Below are 18015 nucleotides of genomic sequence, written 5' to 3' on the forward strand. Positions count from 1 at the left end.
TAAAAAGTTGTTTTAAGAGTCAATAAGAGAGCCGTCATAAACGAAGTCTTAGCCTGTAAGAGAGAAGGGCCTGCACCAGCTTTTTGTATTAGAAAGCTACTTTTAAAAGTATTAAGAAAGCAGTCTCAAATGAAGTCTAGGATGACTTTCTTATTGCTTCTTAAAATAGTTTTTTGTTTTAAGAAGCAGTAAGAAAGCTGTCTAAAATGAAGTCTTAGACTTTGCCTGAGATGAATTTTTTACTGCTTTTTAAAGTAATTTTTTATTAAAAAAATTTTTGAATTAATTCTTTTTTTAGCCAGCCCAAGTTCTATTTGGTCTTTTTTTTTTCATTACTTTTAATTTTTTTTTTACTAAAAATTTATTTTCTAGAACAATTTTACAATAGATATTATGAAAGCCGCCTCAAATGAAGCCTTAATTGGATCCCGATGAGCTGTTTTAAAGTCAATAATTCAATATATTGGTGCAGCTTTTAGCAAATAGCCCTTCAACACGCTTTTAGTCCATCAAAGCCATGAGAGGACAAAGAACAAAGAAACAAGATTACATTCAAAGAATTTGCAAAAGTTTTTCCACTGACAGTGACCTGTTTTGAATAAACAATAAATATGAAAATGTTGTAAACTTTAATGCCCTATGCCTCATCCTGTGTTCGATTCCTCTAGATCGGCAGCGGCTTTTAAGTGGGAACTTTTATTACGTCCTCTGACCGGATGTAGATCTACGTTCGGTCAGAGGATTGTTACTCGTTTTTGCTCGGTATTTGGTCGGTATTGTTAGGTATTGTTTGGTAATAATGAGAATACCGCTCTATGAGACCAATACCGAGTTATACCGAGCAATACCGAGCAATACCAAAAAATAACGAGTTTTTTCTAGAAAAAACTCGGTATTTTTTGATATTACTCGGTATTGCTCGGTATAACTTGGTATTTTGTCTTCACATAATGATATTTTCTCGTTATTGTTGGTATTGCTTGGTATTTGCTCAGTATTTCTCGTTTTGCGCGTGCGATCTTAGTGTCGGCCGAACGTAGCTCTACGTACGTTCACCGGATGTAATAAAAGTTCAGTGGGGTTCAATCAAATGCGAGCTAAGAGATTTTTGAGGTGAGTGTCACTTCTAGGTCAATCGAGGATTAGTCACGACGCCTAGCACCCTTTCAGGAGTTGCAACTTGTGGTTTCCAAAAAAAAAGACTATTTAGGCCAATTATATTGCATAAAATAATAATTTTATTTTAATGAATTTTAGAATATAATGTTTATGAATTCTTGAAATTACAAAATTTATAATTGTATTTTTAGTTTTAAAAATTAATATAAATTATTTTAGCTCATCTCATGTCATTGCATGGAAGCATATAATATAAGAAATAATACAATAAAGTTTTAAAAAATCTATAGAAATAAAAAACATATTTGAAATATATTTTCTAACACATTTTATTGTTTTTTTAATATAATGTTTATGCTGTGATTGTCCGCATAAATATTTGATTGATAAGTCACAGAACTTTTCAAAATGAAAAAAAAACAGGTTATAAAATTTATTAATTGAAACTTTATTTAACAAAAATCATCAAACCTTGACTTCCGTTGTCCCCATGGATCATGTGCTTCACATTCTTTCATAAATTTTAAATATTATTGATACATCATACAAAAATTATCTTGATATGGCACTAATCTCAAAGCAAAAAATTATCTTGATATAGCACTAATCTCAAAGCAAAATCAAGTTGAAAAGTTCTGAAATCAAAATCAGGAGCATCTGAACTCTGTTTTCAGTAAACTTACAGTCGAACTGAGCGTCTCGGAAATACAAACCCAACGACACCAAATTCGACCCAATCTGAGCCCAAATGGGTCCAAATCAAGGACCGAAGCGCTGTTGGAAGGTTCAAACCACAATTTGGATTACCAAACGAATTCCAAACATAACAAGCTTATAGTCAAATCGAGCGGCTCGACGAGACGAATCCAACGAGCCCAAGATCACTGAATTCCAACATCACTACGCCATGCAAAAGTTAATCGAACAGTTCAGGATCAAGGGATTCAAGATCGGCCGTCCATCCAACCACTCCCAAGTAACCCTTGATCCTCCACCTATTTACAGGCCATGCCATTCCCAAAATCTATAAATAGAGCCATCTCTCCTATTGAAAAGGGAACCCCTGAGCCTAAGGAAAAAAGAGAGAGATCGGAGATCGCTCTTGCTTCCTAGCCTCCTCGACCACCGCCGGAGTTTCGCCGGACCACCACCGGACCACCGCCGGAGTTCTGCCGGACCACCATCTGACGCCCTGTGCTCCACCAGACCACCGCCTAATGCCGTCACTTTACCGGGCCACCACCTGACGCCCTGTGCTCCACCGGACCACCGCAACTTCGCCGGATCACCACCTGACGCCCTGTGCTCCACCGGACCACAGTCTAACGTCGTCACTCCGCCAAACCACCATCTGACGCCCTGTGCTCCACCAGACCACCGTCTAACACCGTCATTCCGCCGGACCACTATCTGACGCCCTGTGTTCCACCGGATTATCGCCTAACGCTGTCGCTCCGTCGGATCATCACCTGACGTTTTACGCTCCGCCAATCCTTTACTTGAAGCTCTCATCTTTGTCAGGCCTCCGTTGAAGACATTCACCTTTGTCAGACATTCATCCAAGGCACGAAATTCTGCCAAACATTCATCTAAGACCCGAAATCCTGTCAAACCATTACTTGACGTTTGAATTTCTATTGTACAATTGTTACTTGTAATCTGATCACTCTCAGAAGTGAGTCAGCCCATTGTAACCAACTCAAGTCCTAGTGAAATCTTTCAACTGGGCTAGGCCCCGTGGTTTTTCCCCTTTTAAGGGTTTTCCATGTAAAAAATCTTGTGTTCTCTGTGTGTGAACTAGATATCCGTGCAACGCTAAGACGTAGTATTCTAACTCTATCGCCGCGTATATTTTAGTCTGCAACAGTTTGGCGCCGTCTGTAGGAAAAGTCAATCCCACTATACTAAGTACGCCTTCAATGGCCAACAGGCGTAGCCATCGCATCATAGGAGCCTCCCGCTCCAATTCCTTCCAGTGGAAATTTTCTATCCGCGAAACTTCTGCCCTTTGAATGCCCACAAAGCTTCTTTCTGCGATTTCTTGCCCACAAAAATTTCAGTTTGCAATTTCCTGCCCGTGATTTCCATTTGAGAGCCGCTCGTCGCTCGGCAAACTCGCTAGTCAAGCAGTGTGTTGTTCGAACTCACACTCGATAAGTCGTAAAGCTCGAAATCCTATTCGAGCTCGACTCGTCAAGGCCGAGTCGGCTTGACTCAACATTTTTTTTTTTGGAAAATTAAGGGCTTAGCCCGAGACCCCATATATTTGACTAATTCATAATAATTTCTTCTGATATTTATTTATTAAATTAGAACTTGGTCAGATCAGTACGTGGGATGTTGGCTGTTGAAGTGATGTGATCTCATTTTAATAAAAATGGTTTCTCATCTTATAGCATAGTGTCATACATTTGCCGGTCCACATTAATTACAACAAGTAGGAGAAGCAGCACATGCAACTCAGTTACGGTCATTTTTTTAAAACAAGGCGATGAAGCAGTAGCTGGAGTCTTGAAGCTGGGCGGTACACCCATGAAATTTAAAATTTCCAAATGCAATTACCAAATATCTAAGGTTTAAATTATAAAAATTGCATTAATTAAGAGGCATTGACCAAAAAATTACTCCAACTTCTACAGTAATTCTACTTTTTGAAATAAATAACAGTGAGATTGGTTCCAACAAAATTTAGAAGTACTTATTTTATATTTATTAAACAATTTAAGATAAAAAAAAATAAGAATAATATACATTCTTAGAAATATTATCTTGAAAATTTTAAGATAAAAAAATAAGAATAATCATCATAGGTCATAAGATCAAACCATATATTTTTATTTTTATTTTTATGATGCTATGTTATTGTTTTAATTTCATATAGGAGACAACCAAAATGCGCCAAGTCAATCTTATGCTCGGTGCTTCTCTTTACTGTTGAATCTGACGCATTCTGGTTGATCTCCACACAGAATAATCTCTCCAAACAATGATGATAATTGAGTAGAAAACTTCAATGTTGTGTATAAGTGAGTTGATAATAAAGTTGGTTGGCAAGATAGTGTTGATGTTGCAAGAAGAGTGAACAATTACTCAATATTTTTGATATCCTTAAGAGGTGAATCATCATTTCAACAAGATGATTGATACTTTTGTGATGGAGAAATGTCATCAAAATACTTTTTTGTTTCAAATAGAAATTGTGTAAATAGATATTTGTCGCTAATTATCATCCCAAAATAGCCGTTAACAAATGGAATTTATGATGAGGAATATTTGTCATAAATTTGTATTAGCTAAGACTTCGTTTGAAATTATTTTTTATCACTATTTTGAAAAAATCTTTATACTAAAAAAAACTGTTTTAAAAAACTATAACAAAATTATTTCAAACAAAACCTAAATAATCTTTTTTCTAGCAATTTATATTATTACATAAAATATTGCTTTTTGCATAAAATATGTCTGCAACTCTGTAGATAAATTTATATTTTTATTAGTGCCACTTAAGTTGGCAAACAAAAGTATTTTGTGGAAAGATGACAGGAAGAATGAACAAGAGGAAAGAAGACGAATGAAAGAGTAGAAACTGCAGATTATTTTTCCCGATGTTTTACAGATGAGTACAGGCCTATATATAGGCTTTAGACGTTATAACCTTTAATAATAACCAACCAGATAAATACACCTCAGCTTTGTACAAAATATAAACTATATTATTTATTTAACTCTAATACGCCCCGGCAAACTGATGGGTCCTTAGTGACTGTCAGTTTAGTTCGTAAAGTATGAAAACGAGGTGTGGAGAGGGACTTGGTAAGAATGTCCGCAACTTGATCGATTGTACTTATGGGCAAAATTGAGACATTTTGTTGCTGTATATGATCCCTCACGAATCTTTGGTCTATTTCAATATGCTTTGTGCGGGCGTGGAAGACCGGATTGTTGGCGAGAGCTATTGCCGAGGTGTTGTCGCAATAGATTTTTGTTGGAGTGTGTTGCTGGATGCCGAAGTCATGAAGTAGACGTCTAAGCCATATGATGTCTGCAGTTAACGCCGCCAGTGATCTGTATTCGGATTCTGTCGAAGATCGAGCGACCGTGGTTTGTTTCTTAACCGTCCATGAGATGATCGTGTCACCCAAGAATGAACAAAAGCCTGATGTGGATTTGCGTGATAACGGATCGCCTGCCCAGTCGGCGTCTGAAAAAGCAGTGAGGAGGAGATTAGATTTTGTAATTGGAATGCCAAAATTGATCGTACCTTTGATATATCTGAGAAGGCGTTTAAGCATGTATATGTTTTGGGGTTGTGGATTGGGCATATATTGAGATAGTTGATTGACACTAAATGCAATGTCCGGACGGGTTATCGTTAAATATTGCAACGATCCTGTTAGCCGTCTGTAGAGATGACCGTCCTGCAGCAGGTTATCAGCTGGAACGAATTCTGGAGGTTTGGTACACGTAGGATTAGCCAACGGTTTGCAATGTAACAGATCCGCTTCATGGAGAATTTTGTTTGCATATTGTTCCTGTGAAAGAAAAAATTGATGTGAGATTTTTGATATTTTAACACCAAGAAATTCACTAACCTCTCCAAGATGCTTCATAGAGAATCGGATTCATAGTTTGGAAAGAATGGAACTGATAACTTCTTGGTTATTGTCGGATATAAGAATGTCGTCGACGTACACTAGGAGGAAGATCTTTGTGTTATCGTGTTTGTATAGTAGAAGAGAAGGGTCCGATTGGCTATGAACAAACCCGAGTGTGTCAAGAAATTCAGTAAACATGTTGTACCATTGGCGCGGAGATTGTTTTAATCCGTAAATGAATTTATGGAGCCGACATACGTAATTTCGGTGAATAGTATCCTCAAATCCTTTCGGCTGAGCCATGTAGACGATCTCAGTCAGGTTTCCGTGAAGAAAAGCATTTGCCACGTCCAGTTGCTGAACCGGCCAATCGTTGTGAAGCGCGATAGTTAACAGTACCCAGATTGTAGCAGCTTTGCGACTGGACTGAATGTCTCCGTGTAATCAATTCCGTATTCTTGGTGGTTTCCGAGAGCAACCAATCTGGCTTTGTGTTTGGCAATATACCCATATGCATGAAACTTTAGTCTGTATGTCCATTTGCATCCTAAGACCGACACATTTGCCGGAGGAGGAGTTAGGGACCACGTGCCTTGCTATTGCAAAGCTAGGAATTCCGTGGCCATTGCTTCACGCCATTCTGCTTTTTGAACAGCTTCTGAATAAGCAGTAGGAGCAATGGAATGTATGGATGAGGTTTGTTTATGCAGCAGATTTAATCGTATGGAAGGTCGTAATGATCCGATTTTGCTGCGGGTGGTCATAGGGTGAGTCGGAGGAACAGAGTTGCTGGAGGTCTGAGATCAGCAGTTACCCGAGTTGAGAGTATCAGGACACAGATTCTGCTGGGATGAACCGACGATGTTGTCAGCAGTTGGCTTGGGAAGACTAGCATGTGTAGACTGGATCTGTTTAGACTTTATATTTGTGGAGGCAGGGGTAAGCAACAGTGGGGGAATATCAGCTGAAGGTGTGGGATGGTTGGCGAGTTCGGCAGAGAATGGGAATTTGTTTTCGTGAAACAAGACATGCCGAGAGAAAGTAATCTTATTGGTTGTAGTGTCAAGACACTTGTATCCTTTGTACATATCGGAATATCCTAGGAAGATATGCGGTGTAGCTTTGGGTTGAAGTTTATTCCGATTCTGCGAGGGAATGAGGGGATAGCACTCACAACCAAATGTTTTTAAGAAGTTGTAGTTAGGTTTGGTGTTGTGAAGTATTTCGAACGGAGAGAGATTGTTGAGATTTGGAGTTGGCAACCGGTTGATTAAATAGGTTGCAGTAAGTGCAGCATCTGGCCAAAATCTGTAAGGGGCGGAGGATGTGTGCAGAAGGGTGCGGATTGTCTCAGTGATGTGCCGATGCTTATGCTCGACAATTCCGTTTTGTTCCAGAGTATAGGGGCATGAGGCCTGATGAATAATACCGTTAGAACGAAGAAAATTTGAGAAAGCTTGATTCATATATTAAGTTCCGCCATCTATACGAAAAATTTTGATTTTCTGGTTTGTATATGTCTCAACCTGTTTCTTAAAATTAATAAATGTTTCAAAAACTTCTGATTTCATTCTTAATGGAAACAACCAGGTAAATCTAGAAAAATCGTCCACAAAAATTACATAATATTTGAAGCCTTGATTAGAAATAACGGGGGCTGGCCCCCAAACGTCGGAATGAATTAAGGCTAACAAAGTAGTAGATGTGTGTGTAGATGGTTCGAAAATCAATTTGTGTCATTTAGACATAGCACAAGATGCACACGAAATAGACGATTTGCCTAACTTTAGGCTTGGGTTACGACTATAAAGTAAGTCGAAGGTGTGCTTATTCGGATGGCCTAACTTCATGTGCCATGAATCTGCCTTTGTAGAAGCTGTAATAAGCGCCGTATTCTCTGCCGTGGATGGGTTCCTTGGCAAAGTGTAAAGACCGTTGTTACATGGTCCTTGAAACAGAACTCGTTGAGTCTTCATATCCTTCAAAACGAACCCAGACAGATTAAAGGTAATGGTAATATCATTATCCTTTGTAAGTTGAGAAATATAAATAAGATTGTAACGGATTGCAGGAGAGTAAAGTATTTTAGATAAATGCAGCTTACGTGACGGGGTCGAGAGAAGTCCCGCCCCGGTGTTGGCGATGTTTACGGAACTGCAGTCGCCGATAGTTATGGTGTCGGAGCCTTGGTAGGGTCGGGAAAGAGAGAGATTGTCCATGGAGTTCGTGAGATGAGCGGAGGCACCGGAGTTCAAGTACCAGCTTGAATCGGCGTTGGAGTTGGTAGCAAGAAGTGCTGTTGAAGTTTGATTTGTCGGCGGTGTGTACTGCAGGTTCGCTCTATGCCAGCAAGAAGCAGCAGAGTGGCCCTTCTTGAGGCATATTTGACAAGTTAAAGATGATGATGCTGAATTCCTTGGTTCCTTTGTGGTGTTGGAAAGGTTTCGACCGCGGGATCGCCGCCCTCTACCGCGATAGACAAACAGAGCCGTGTTCGGATCTGAGTTGTTCGAGACTTTGGCTGCGTCGCTAGCAAGATTCACTTCTTCGCTGAGAAGAAGAGGGTACAACTGATCAAGATGGATTGGTGTGAGCATTGTCCTGATGGCGGTCTTGAAAGATTGGTATGAATGAGGGAGGCCGTTTAGGATGTAGAGGATTATATCCTCTGTATCCACAACGGAGCCGACCGTAGCGATCTTGTCAACTAGAGTCTTGATTTCTGTTAAGTATTGAGTCATGGTGGAGTTCTTGAGAGCGATATTGTGAAGCTCGATCTTTAACTGAATCGCTTTGGAGCGATTCGTAGACTGAAATTGTGTCTCCAGTGCAGTCCAGATGGCCGCGGTCGAATCCAATGCAAGAACATATAGAAGGACCGTGGGGGAAATCGTAGAGCAGAGTGAGGCAGATAGATTCTGATATGTATGAGACCATTGCAGGAAGAGAGGGTTGGGAGATGAAGATCCTTCTTGATTTGTATGGAATTCAGACGGTGGGGAAATGGCTGGATCAAGAAATTTGTGGAAGCCATTTGCCTTAAAGATTTTAAGGACCTGGGATTTCCACAGAGGAAAGTTGTCCGGAGATAGCTGGATAGAAATGACATTTTTGATGTTAGAAACAAGAAATTTCAGGTTTGAAGAGATGACCGGATCGGTGGAATCGTTCGCCGAACTGGATCGATTTTCAGCGATGGTAGAGGTCGCGGAGTGGGCCATTGAACAGGAGGATCGACGACTTGCTCTGATACCATGTGGAAAGATAACATGAAGAATGAACAAGAGGAAAGAAGACGAAAGAAAGAGTAGAAACTGCAGATTATTTTTCCCGATGTTTTACAGATGAGTACAGGCCTATATATAGGCTTTAGACGTTACAACCTTTAATAATAACCAACCAGATAAATACACCTCAGCTTTGTACAAAATATAAACTATATTATTTATTTAACTCTAATAAGACAAAATACTAAAGATGTTCTTTTTTTATTATATAGAATTATTCGATAAATTAAATAAATTAAATTTGACCGATTTTGACTAAAAAAAAGAAGCATCAATTCCCAATAACACATATTTTTTCATATTTCTTTTTTTTTTAATTTTCATATCCAAAGATAAAAATCTAATAAATTCACAATAAAACATTCAAATTCAGAGGATTTACATAATTATCACTAAATTTTTATATTATATATATCTAATATTTGAATTTTTATAATTATTCATATATCATAAGAAAATATAGATTTTTAACATGATTTAAAAATTCGGAATGTTATATAAATAAATATATAAATGTACTGATTAAATATATAAATACATAAAAATTTGTGGTACATATGTAAATCCTCTTTTTTTACCCATTTAACCTTCCAACCACTGTGGTCAACACGACTCACTAGCCGCGTTTGACAACTTCCCACCCGCCGCCGGCATCTGCTCTCGCCGGAGCAGCCAGCGCTCGACTTCAGCCGTGAAATCCACCCTACCGCCTTCCGCCGCCGTTTCACCACCGGTGCGAGCGTAAAAACGGCTTCTGCGGCGGCCGGCGCCTACTGGAACGTTCCGGAGTGCGCCACCAGCGGTCCAATAGCGGTGGCAAGCCTTGCAAAAGTGTCGGGGCTGATTCACGTTGTAGTTGTTGAAGTAGCAGAACTTGGTCTCCTGGCTCCGACACCGCGGGCAAGGCAGCTCCGCCGCCGCCGCCTCCGAAGAAGAAAGTGGTGGTGGCGGCTGCGAGTTTTTCTTGAGGCGGTTTTCATCTGCAACGATCACTGTGCCGAAGAGTTTGAAGGCTGGAGCTTCTTCGCCGATGTCGGCCATGGTTGCGGGTGAGTAAGAGAGAGAGAGGGAGGGAGAGAGAGAGAGAGAGGTGTAGAGTGGAGAAATGGGCGTGAGGGGACTATATAAGAGACCTAAGGTGGGCCCCACGGGGAAGGTGGAGAGAGAAAAAGGCTGCAACCCAAAGCAATAGTAAGCTATATATGTTTATATTTCTATCAATATATTTAATTATAATAATTTGAATCAAAATATCAAATTCATCAAATTAGAGTGTGTTTTTTAATTAATTAATTTATTTTAAGGAATTTATCTAATCAGTGCATCAAAAGTCCTCTAGTATAAAATTAGCACTTAAATATTGTTGGAATATAATCAAATTAGAATGCTAATTATAATTATATAATTTTAAATTCATTAGAGTATGATGAATATGAGCCACTAAATTTTAAAAGACAATTTTTTTTCTTTGAGGTTGTCATTGTACAAAGAAAGCTCCTTTGAAACTATGTGGATGGAAATCATAAATACATATTAAATAAAGTGGAAGAGAACTATGAAATATGAATGTCCTTTTTAGTGCAACAAATAGTTTTTTATGAGATTAAAAAAATAGGTTTTTTATGAGATGAATGATCTTTATTGAAAGTATTTATAGGATATATTTAAGGCTATTGATGATGATGATGTTGGTTTAAATAGGAGAGATTGTAGAATCCCCTAAGTACGGGCGGAGCAAGGATTTTAATCATGTGGGGGCACAAAATTTTAAATTAATTTAAAAACCCTCAACCTTTTTCATCCGGATTTGGGACCGACATTGGTGGTTTTAAAATTTTTTTAATTGTTAGATCCATTATAAAAAGTTAGAATAAATAATAAAACAAAAAACTTATATATCATCTATAATTTCTCCCGCCGAGCCTTCATTTTTTGAAATCGTTATACAATTAATTCATTGTTGATACTATTGAATATATCTTTTTCAATATAAGTAAGTAAACAATCATTCATCCAGGAGTCTCCCATACGATTGCGTAAACGATTATTTATAATATTCATTGCAGAAAATGCTCGTTCGACTGTTGCTGTAGCAATTGACAATATCAAAGCAAGTTTTATAAGCAAAAACATCAAATGATAAATATCATTTTTCCGAGTCTCCACTATTTTCTGAGCAAGTTCTCCAAGTCCTTTTAAATTCATAAATGTGTCGCTTGATCTCATATCAACAATAAAATTTTTTATTTGATGATCTAGTATGATGAGATTCATTTCTGAAAAATCTAACGGATAAAATTTTGCTAGGCGTAGCCATCATTCTTTATCAAAAGATGAAAATGACTGAGATGGATTCAAACATGAGACACACATTAGTAATTATGTATTAATTTCATTAAATCTATTATTGAGCTCTTGAAGTTGCATATTTATAACAGTATAAAATAATTTGATTTGATAATGATATCTATTTGTCATACTTTTAGTACAACGGTTTGATATTCCTCGTATCACAAATGAATTAGTCATGTTTGGAATGTTTATGTTATTATTCTCACAAAATAATTCAACTTCTTTAAACAAAGTGTCTCACCCATCATTTCTCATATTTTGAAGCATTTGCTTAGAAATTCTTATCAAAGTCATGACATTTATAATGTCCTGATCCTTTCTTTGCAGCACTTGTGATAACTCATTTGTAACTCCCAATATATTCTTCATCATGTGTAAATTTAAAACTTTGCACAGATTTAAGTAAGAAATATGCTTCACCTTTTTTATCACTACTAAATACCCCGTGTGTAACTATATCAAGAACATCTACAATAGACCCAAATAGAAGAATTAAACTGATGAGTGAATTATAGTAGGTACCCCAATGAGTGTCTCATGGCCTTTAAAGTGCAATTTATTGATTTAAACCTCAACTTGTTGCTCTCCACTTTCCAACTGTTCAACAATTTTGTCATAATAATTTTCTCTTAATATATCTCTTCTTTTGCATGAAGTACCAATTATTTTTAATAAATTGGTCACAATGTTAAAGAAGGAAGCAACTTGAATATGATTTTTTGCGACTACAACTAATGCTAGTTGGAGTTGGTGTGCAAAACAATGAACATAATAAGCTGATAGTTCTCTTTCATGATTAAAGTCTTTAATCCATTAAACTCACCCCACATATTGCTTGCTCCATCATACCCTTATCCTCGTAGTTGTGACACACTTTACCATACTTTGCAAATAAAGCTTCAATGGCCAATTTTAGTGTTAGAGCTGTTGTATCTCCTATATGAACAATCCCAATAAAATGCTCAATGATACATCCTCGCAAATCAACATAACGTAAAGCAACGAAAACTTGTTCTTTGACTGATATATCCCGAGCTTCATCTAGTAAAATTGAGAATACATAAATTTTTAATTCATTGATTATGATATTTGAGACATCAATTGTAGAAGCTTCTGTGATTTCTTTTTAGATTTCAGGAGCAATTAGTTTATTATTTCCAGGGGCATTATCCAAAACAACTTTACTTATATCTTCATTGTGATTAGCAAGAAAGCACAGAAGTTCAAGAAAATTTTCTTAATTCTCAGAAGCCCTTGATTCATCATGCCCACGGAATGTTAACCCCTGATGTAAAAGGAAACATATACAATCAACACATGCATTTAATCGTGTATGATAATATATCTTTGCGATTCTGTTATGTAGGTCTTTCAAAAGCAAATCTTATATCACTGTTTTCATTCATTAAATCTTCACATTTTCGCCTAGCAATATTATGTGAACTGTTCTTATTACCAACATGAATATGCAATCTTTCCTTTTTTTTTTTTTTCTAATTTTTAAAACCCTTTGAATCGAAACTATCACCATTAGGCTGTTCTCCAATTTCGGGTCCATACATATAACAAAACAAACAGAACGCTGCATCGTTGGTTATACTGTACTCTAACCATGCTTTGTGATCATCAAACCATGCAGGATTAAATCGACGAATTTTATCACCGAATTGTGTACGTGGAAAATCATGATCATGCGGTTAGAACGATCCTTTCAACAAGTAATGTCACCTAACACAATTCCTCTCATTAGGATGATAATCAAATATTTTTTTTCTCAATCCAGGATCGGCGGGGATATTTGCAAAATTTATTTCTACACGACATTATTTGATTTGTTTATTGGTTTCTTCACATAAAATTTTCTGATCATCTCCTTCTACTTTTTTTTTTGAAATATCTCTCCATGCTAAATTAAACAAAAGTAATATTAAAGAGATGTAGACATGTAGTATTAAGAATATTCTACTATTTAATTTGAAAATTTTAAAAACATTTAATTGAGCACTACTTACATCAAAAACATAATTACATGATTACATCAAAAACAGATTACATATTTTTTTTTAAAATATGTAATCTAAAAGAAATAATTTTCTGTTTTAAATTTTTTAAAACAATAAACAATAAATCATAAAATATGAGTCTTCAACTTATAATCTAAAAGAAATACTTTTATGCTTTAAACAAATTTTATGGTTTGTGCTTTCATCCCAAACAGATTTTGTGATTTGTGCTTTCATCCCAAATGAGATTCGAAGCTTTTGATTCCTAGTTAAATCGGGAAAATTTCTCACAAAAATCAATTTTTTTCATTCCAATTTTCAATTGAAACTCAAAAGTAAAGAAAAATAACTTGAAGACTAGGATAATAGTTAGGTAAAATGATTCAGTATTCTTATGGCGGAATGTGCGTGACCGCGGGCCGGTGACTGGTAACTGGGCGGCAGGGGTGGAGGCGCGGAGCCACGTTCCACCGGTGATTGGCAACTGGGCACAGGGGAAGTCGGGCAGAGCCACGTTCGGGACTAATTTGCGTGACTGCATGAGAGATGAAGACAGGGCCAAAGCAGGGAGAGGGAGTAATTTGCGGGACGGGATAGCTGCCTACAGGAAAGTTTTGGGGAAAAGTGGAATATTAAATGCATTAGGGATGAAAAAAGTAAATTATTTATTTAGTTTATTCTGTAATTAATGAATAAATAAATTATATTAATAATATAATATATTACCAAATTACCTCATGCGGCTGCTGACTTAAAAGGGTTGTGGGGGCACGTGCCCCAGTGCCCCCACACTACATCCGCCCGTGCTCCCAAGCAAAGTGAAGTGAAATTTTGAAATTGTGGATTGGTATTTGGATGATTAAGAGTTTGTGTTATAATTGAGATTATATATAGGTCATGCTCTAAAGACTTCCATCTAGGGTTATTAATGAGCTGATTCAGGTTAATGGATTGCTTAGAGGTTCAAAATTGAATATTGGCTTGCTTTAGTAAAAAAATCGACTATGGTATTCCCACCACCATTGTCTGACTATGCCCCTCTGACCATTGTCAACCACAATTTCTTAACTAAGCTCTTTCAACCATCGTCACTCAATTATACTTCTTCGATCCGACAAAGGTTATCTAACTATTATCACATGACTACGATCCTTTAACCACTGTCCCTTAATTAAATTCTTTTGAGACTATTCCTCGACTACAGTTCTTCGATTATCATCACTTAAGTAAAGCCCTATGAGTATTGCCATTCGGATGCACCCACGCTCACCGACTTCGCCACTTGTTGTCGCCAATAATTTTAGCACACGCCATCATCCATAAGACCAATGTGTGCCATAGATATCAACTCTGACTTATGACATCAACAGTAGGGTTTATTCTTGACTTCCTCGCCTTTGGACCTCAAAGGAATACAATAAAACTAACAACAAATGATCTTTAGAAGATAACTCCCATACTACAAGGCTCCAATCTTTGCAACAAAATCTGCACTATATAATATGCCTATAAACACATTGTTCAATCACTAGAAATAACACCATTTATAACATACAACAAACACTAGTAGAGCCAAATCCCTTACTTTTTTGCCCTTTTTAAAATTTTCGCATAAAAAATTTATTTTCTCATATAACTTCATTTATCTATGAGGTGGATGGATCTTCGTCCGAAATGAAAGTGTTAATATCTCTCTTCATCTCAAGAAATATTCTAGTATATAATAAATGTAAATTTATGTGACATAATATAAAAATGATTTTCCAATATTATAGTCATTGTGATATGTATAATTTTGAAAAAAAAAAAAAAATATTGCGAATTGTGTATTCTTTAAATTTGATTTTATCAAAATTTCCCCTAATTCTGTGGACTTAAATTTTGCTATGCTTGAATTGGAGAAAATAGAAAGAAATTAAATGAAATGAAAATACTAATGATTTCTCCATCATATAAGAGTGACTAGATGAAGCACTAATTAATTTTAGCACATGCAATAAGTATGAAATGACACGATTAAAGAAAAGAAAAGAAAAAAAAATTGTAGTAGAAGAATCTTTATTAAAAAAAAAAAAAAAATCCCTTAGCACCACTCACAAACCAACACTTTTCCACAAAGAAAAGAAAAAATTCAAAGTGGCATAACCCTTTTCACTTTACAGGAAAGTGCACGACTGTTTGATTTGCTTAAAAAAAAAATTACAGGGGAATATAAGTATATTTAAAATCTTTGAAATTATTTGAATGAGTATAGAGAAATATATAATAGATTCTTTTTGTTAGTTTTAAATAAAATGAGTGTAATGTAAAGTTAAATGTTTAGCTTTATATAAAACACGTGACGATTCTATCGGCAACGGTAATAGGCTGAAAGCTACCACAACACTGGGTGGTTTCAGTGGGTCGTGACAACGTAGCTAGCTCACACTGGAAAAAAAATTCAAATAACATTGGATGAGTTTACAATACATTAAAAATTAATAGGGAGTGGAAATTCACTAAGGCTGTTTTGTTTATTTGGAACTTATTCGATTTGGGCGATTTGAAAGTACACCATAAATTCATCATCATTGTCGTCAAACGACATTGTCTCCTTTGCCACTACAGCCACTAGCCATCGTCGCCGCCGCCACCACATGCTACAATTGCCAATGATCTGCCAACTGCCACTGTTAGATGCTGTAATCGGTCACCACCCACCCTGTCGTCAACCAGCACTACTATGGTCTGCTGCTAATTACCACTATTTTTGAACTTTATACTATTCATTTGATTAAGCAATATAAAAAGTATTCACTTGCATTTATTTCATATGCATCCAAATAACTCTAAAATATTTCAAATATAATGCATTCATATTACACTACATTCATTTTAAATTGAATTCTTTTTAAACCAACAAACAATCCCTAAAAATTTTCACTATATGCCATTTTCATCAAACGAACACAAATTTTAAAATTATTTGCATTCTTTTTTCAACAAACCAAACAACTTTGGAAGGGCAGATAAATTTCCTATATTGCAATTTACAAAGGGATTTTACCATTATAATTTTATTTATTGTTCATTATTAGTTTTTATATTTTAAGTGAAATTTGGATGAATATATATTCATTTTCATTCAGAATACATATTATTTAATAAATAAACTGAAGAAAATAAATAAAAATCTCAATAATTTATTTATTGGTTCTGAATTTGCAATTATTAATTTGAGTTTCTTTTGTTATTATAATCATTATATTTTGTTTTGGCACTCAAGTTGTCAACATTGAAATATAACTTTGATGTTTCCATTAAAGAGAAAATCCAAATCCTTAAAGATTATTCTTTACATATGATTGATTATATTTTAATGTTTCTACCAAAGAGAAAATTCCTTATAATAATAACTGACAAATGCCTAAGTGGGAGCTGAATGTGCCCAAGCACATAAAGGGCATATTATCAATGGACAAAATCTTTCATAATTTATGGAAGATATGCATGAGTTACATTCACTTAGAAAGCAAGCTATTAAGGCTTTGTTTTTTTAAGCGTTTTTTTGCCTTCCCGTTTGGAAACGGAGGATTTTTTTTTGTTTGGTTAGTCAAAATCACGTTCCCAATAACCCCGTTTTTTTCATTTTTCTGTAGTTTTGAGAAAACTTTTTATATATGCTTCTCCGTTAGAAAACTCAATTTTCTGAACTAATGTTTTTTAAAACTGTCTTTTACAAAAGCACAAAAAAAAAAAACAAAAAAAACAAACAAAGCCTAAATCAAAACGATCAAAGTGCAAAATAACATTCAAAACATTAAGGCTTCATTTAGAACGGCTTTCTTACTGCTTGTTAAAACAACTGTTTAAATCAAAATTTTTGTACTACAAAACTGTTTTAGAAAACAATAATGAAGCTGTCCCAAACAAAGCCTAAGGCTTGCTTAGTTAGGCTGAGGATTAGTTGCAAAAAAGTTGCACCACTTGCATGTGAATTATTTTTCTCTACTTGATTCAAAGAAGATTAATTAATTAAACATTTGATCACTTCATAACTTAATTTCTTGTTGTTAAGTTTTCTGAAATATATTGCAATATACTTACAATCCAATATATCTGATAGCATTTATAGTGAACAAATCAGTTCTTAAGCTTCGTTCGGAATAATTTTTTGCTATTATTTTTTTAGAACTTTCATAGAAGTTTTGTGCTAAAAAATTACTGTAGAAAATAATTAAAGGATCAAACCAAACGAATCCTAAACAATTTTCTTATTACTTTCTTAAGAATCTTTTTGATATAAAATTTTTTAAATTAAAAAAATTTGACCTAGAAACTATTTCAAAAAGTAGCAAGAAAGTTGGCCCAAATGAAACCTTAGGTTTTATTTGAGATTGCTTTCTTTCTTCTTTCTGAAGCAAAGCAACTTTTTATTACAAAAATTTATTGAATTAAAAATTTTTGTACTAAAAATTATTTTAGATAGCAGTAAGAAAGTTATCCCAAATGAAATCTTAGACTTTGTTTGGGACAGCTTTCTTACCGCTTTATAAATCAACTTTTTAATACAGAAATTTCTTAAATAAGAAACTTTTGTACTAAAAAATTATTTTAGAAAGCGGTAACAATACAGTTCCAAACGTAACCTTAGACCTCGTTTGGGATAACTTTCTTACT

At 35.6% G+C, this 18015-nt stretch overlaps 1 protein-coding gene across 1 annotated transcript; it reads right to left on the reverse strand.

Moving 5' to 3' along the window:
- Positions 1–5513: 5513 nt before the first annotated feature.
- On the reverse strand, positions 5514–10067 carry LOC110094775 (cyclic dof factor 4-like). Its single transcript, XM_020820103.2, has 2 exons — positions 9580–10067; positions 5514–5651 (listed from the first exon to the last, which is right to left on the reverse strand). The coding sequence occupies exon 1, from the start codon at positions 10040–10042 to the stop codon at positions 9605–9607; it is 438 nt and encodes a 145-aa protein (XP_020675762.1). The 5' UTR covers positions 10043–10067; the 3' UTR covers positions 5514–5651; positions 9580–9604.
- Positions 10068–18015: the final 7948 nt, after the last annotated feature.

This window comes from Dendrobium catenatum, unplaced genomic scaffold, assembly GCF_001605985.2.
Source record: "Dendrobium catenatum unplaced genomic scaffold, ASM160598v2 fragScaff_scaffold_659, whole genome shotgun sequence".
NCBI classification, from domain to species: domain Eukaryota; kingdom Viridiplantae; phylum Streptophyta; class Magnoliopsida; order Asparagales; family Orchidaceae; genus Dendrobium; species Dendrobium catenatum.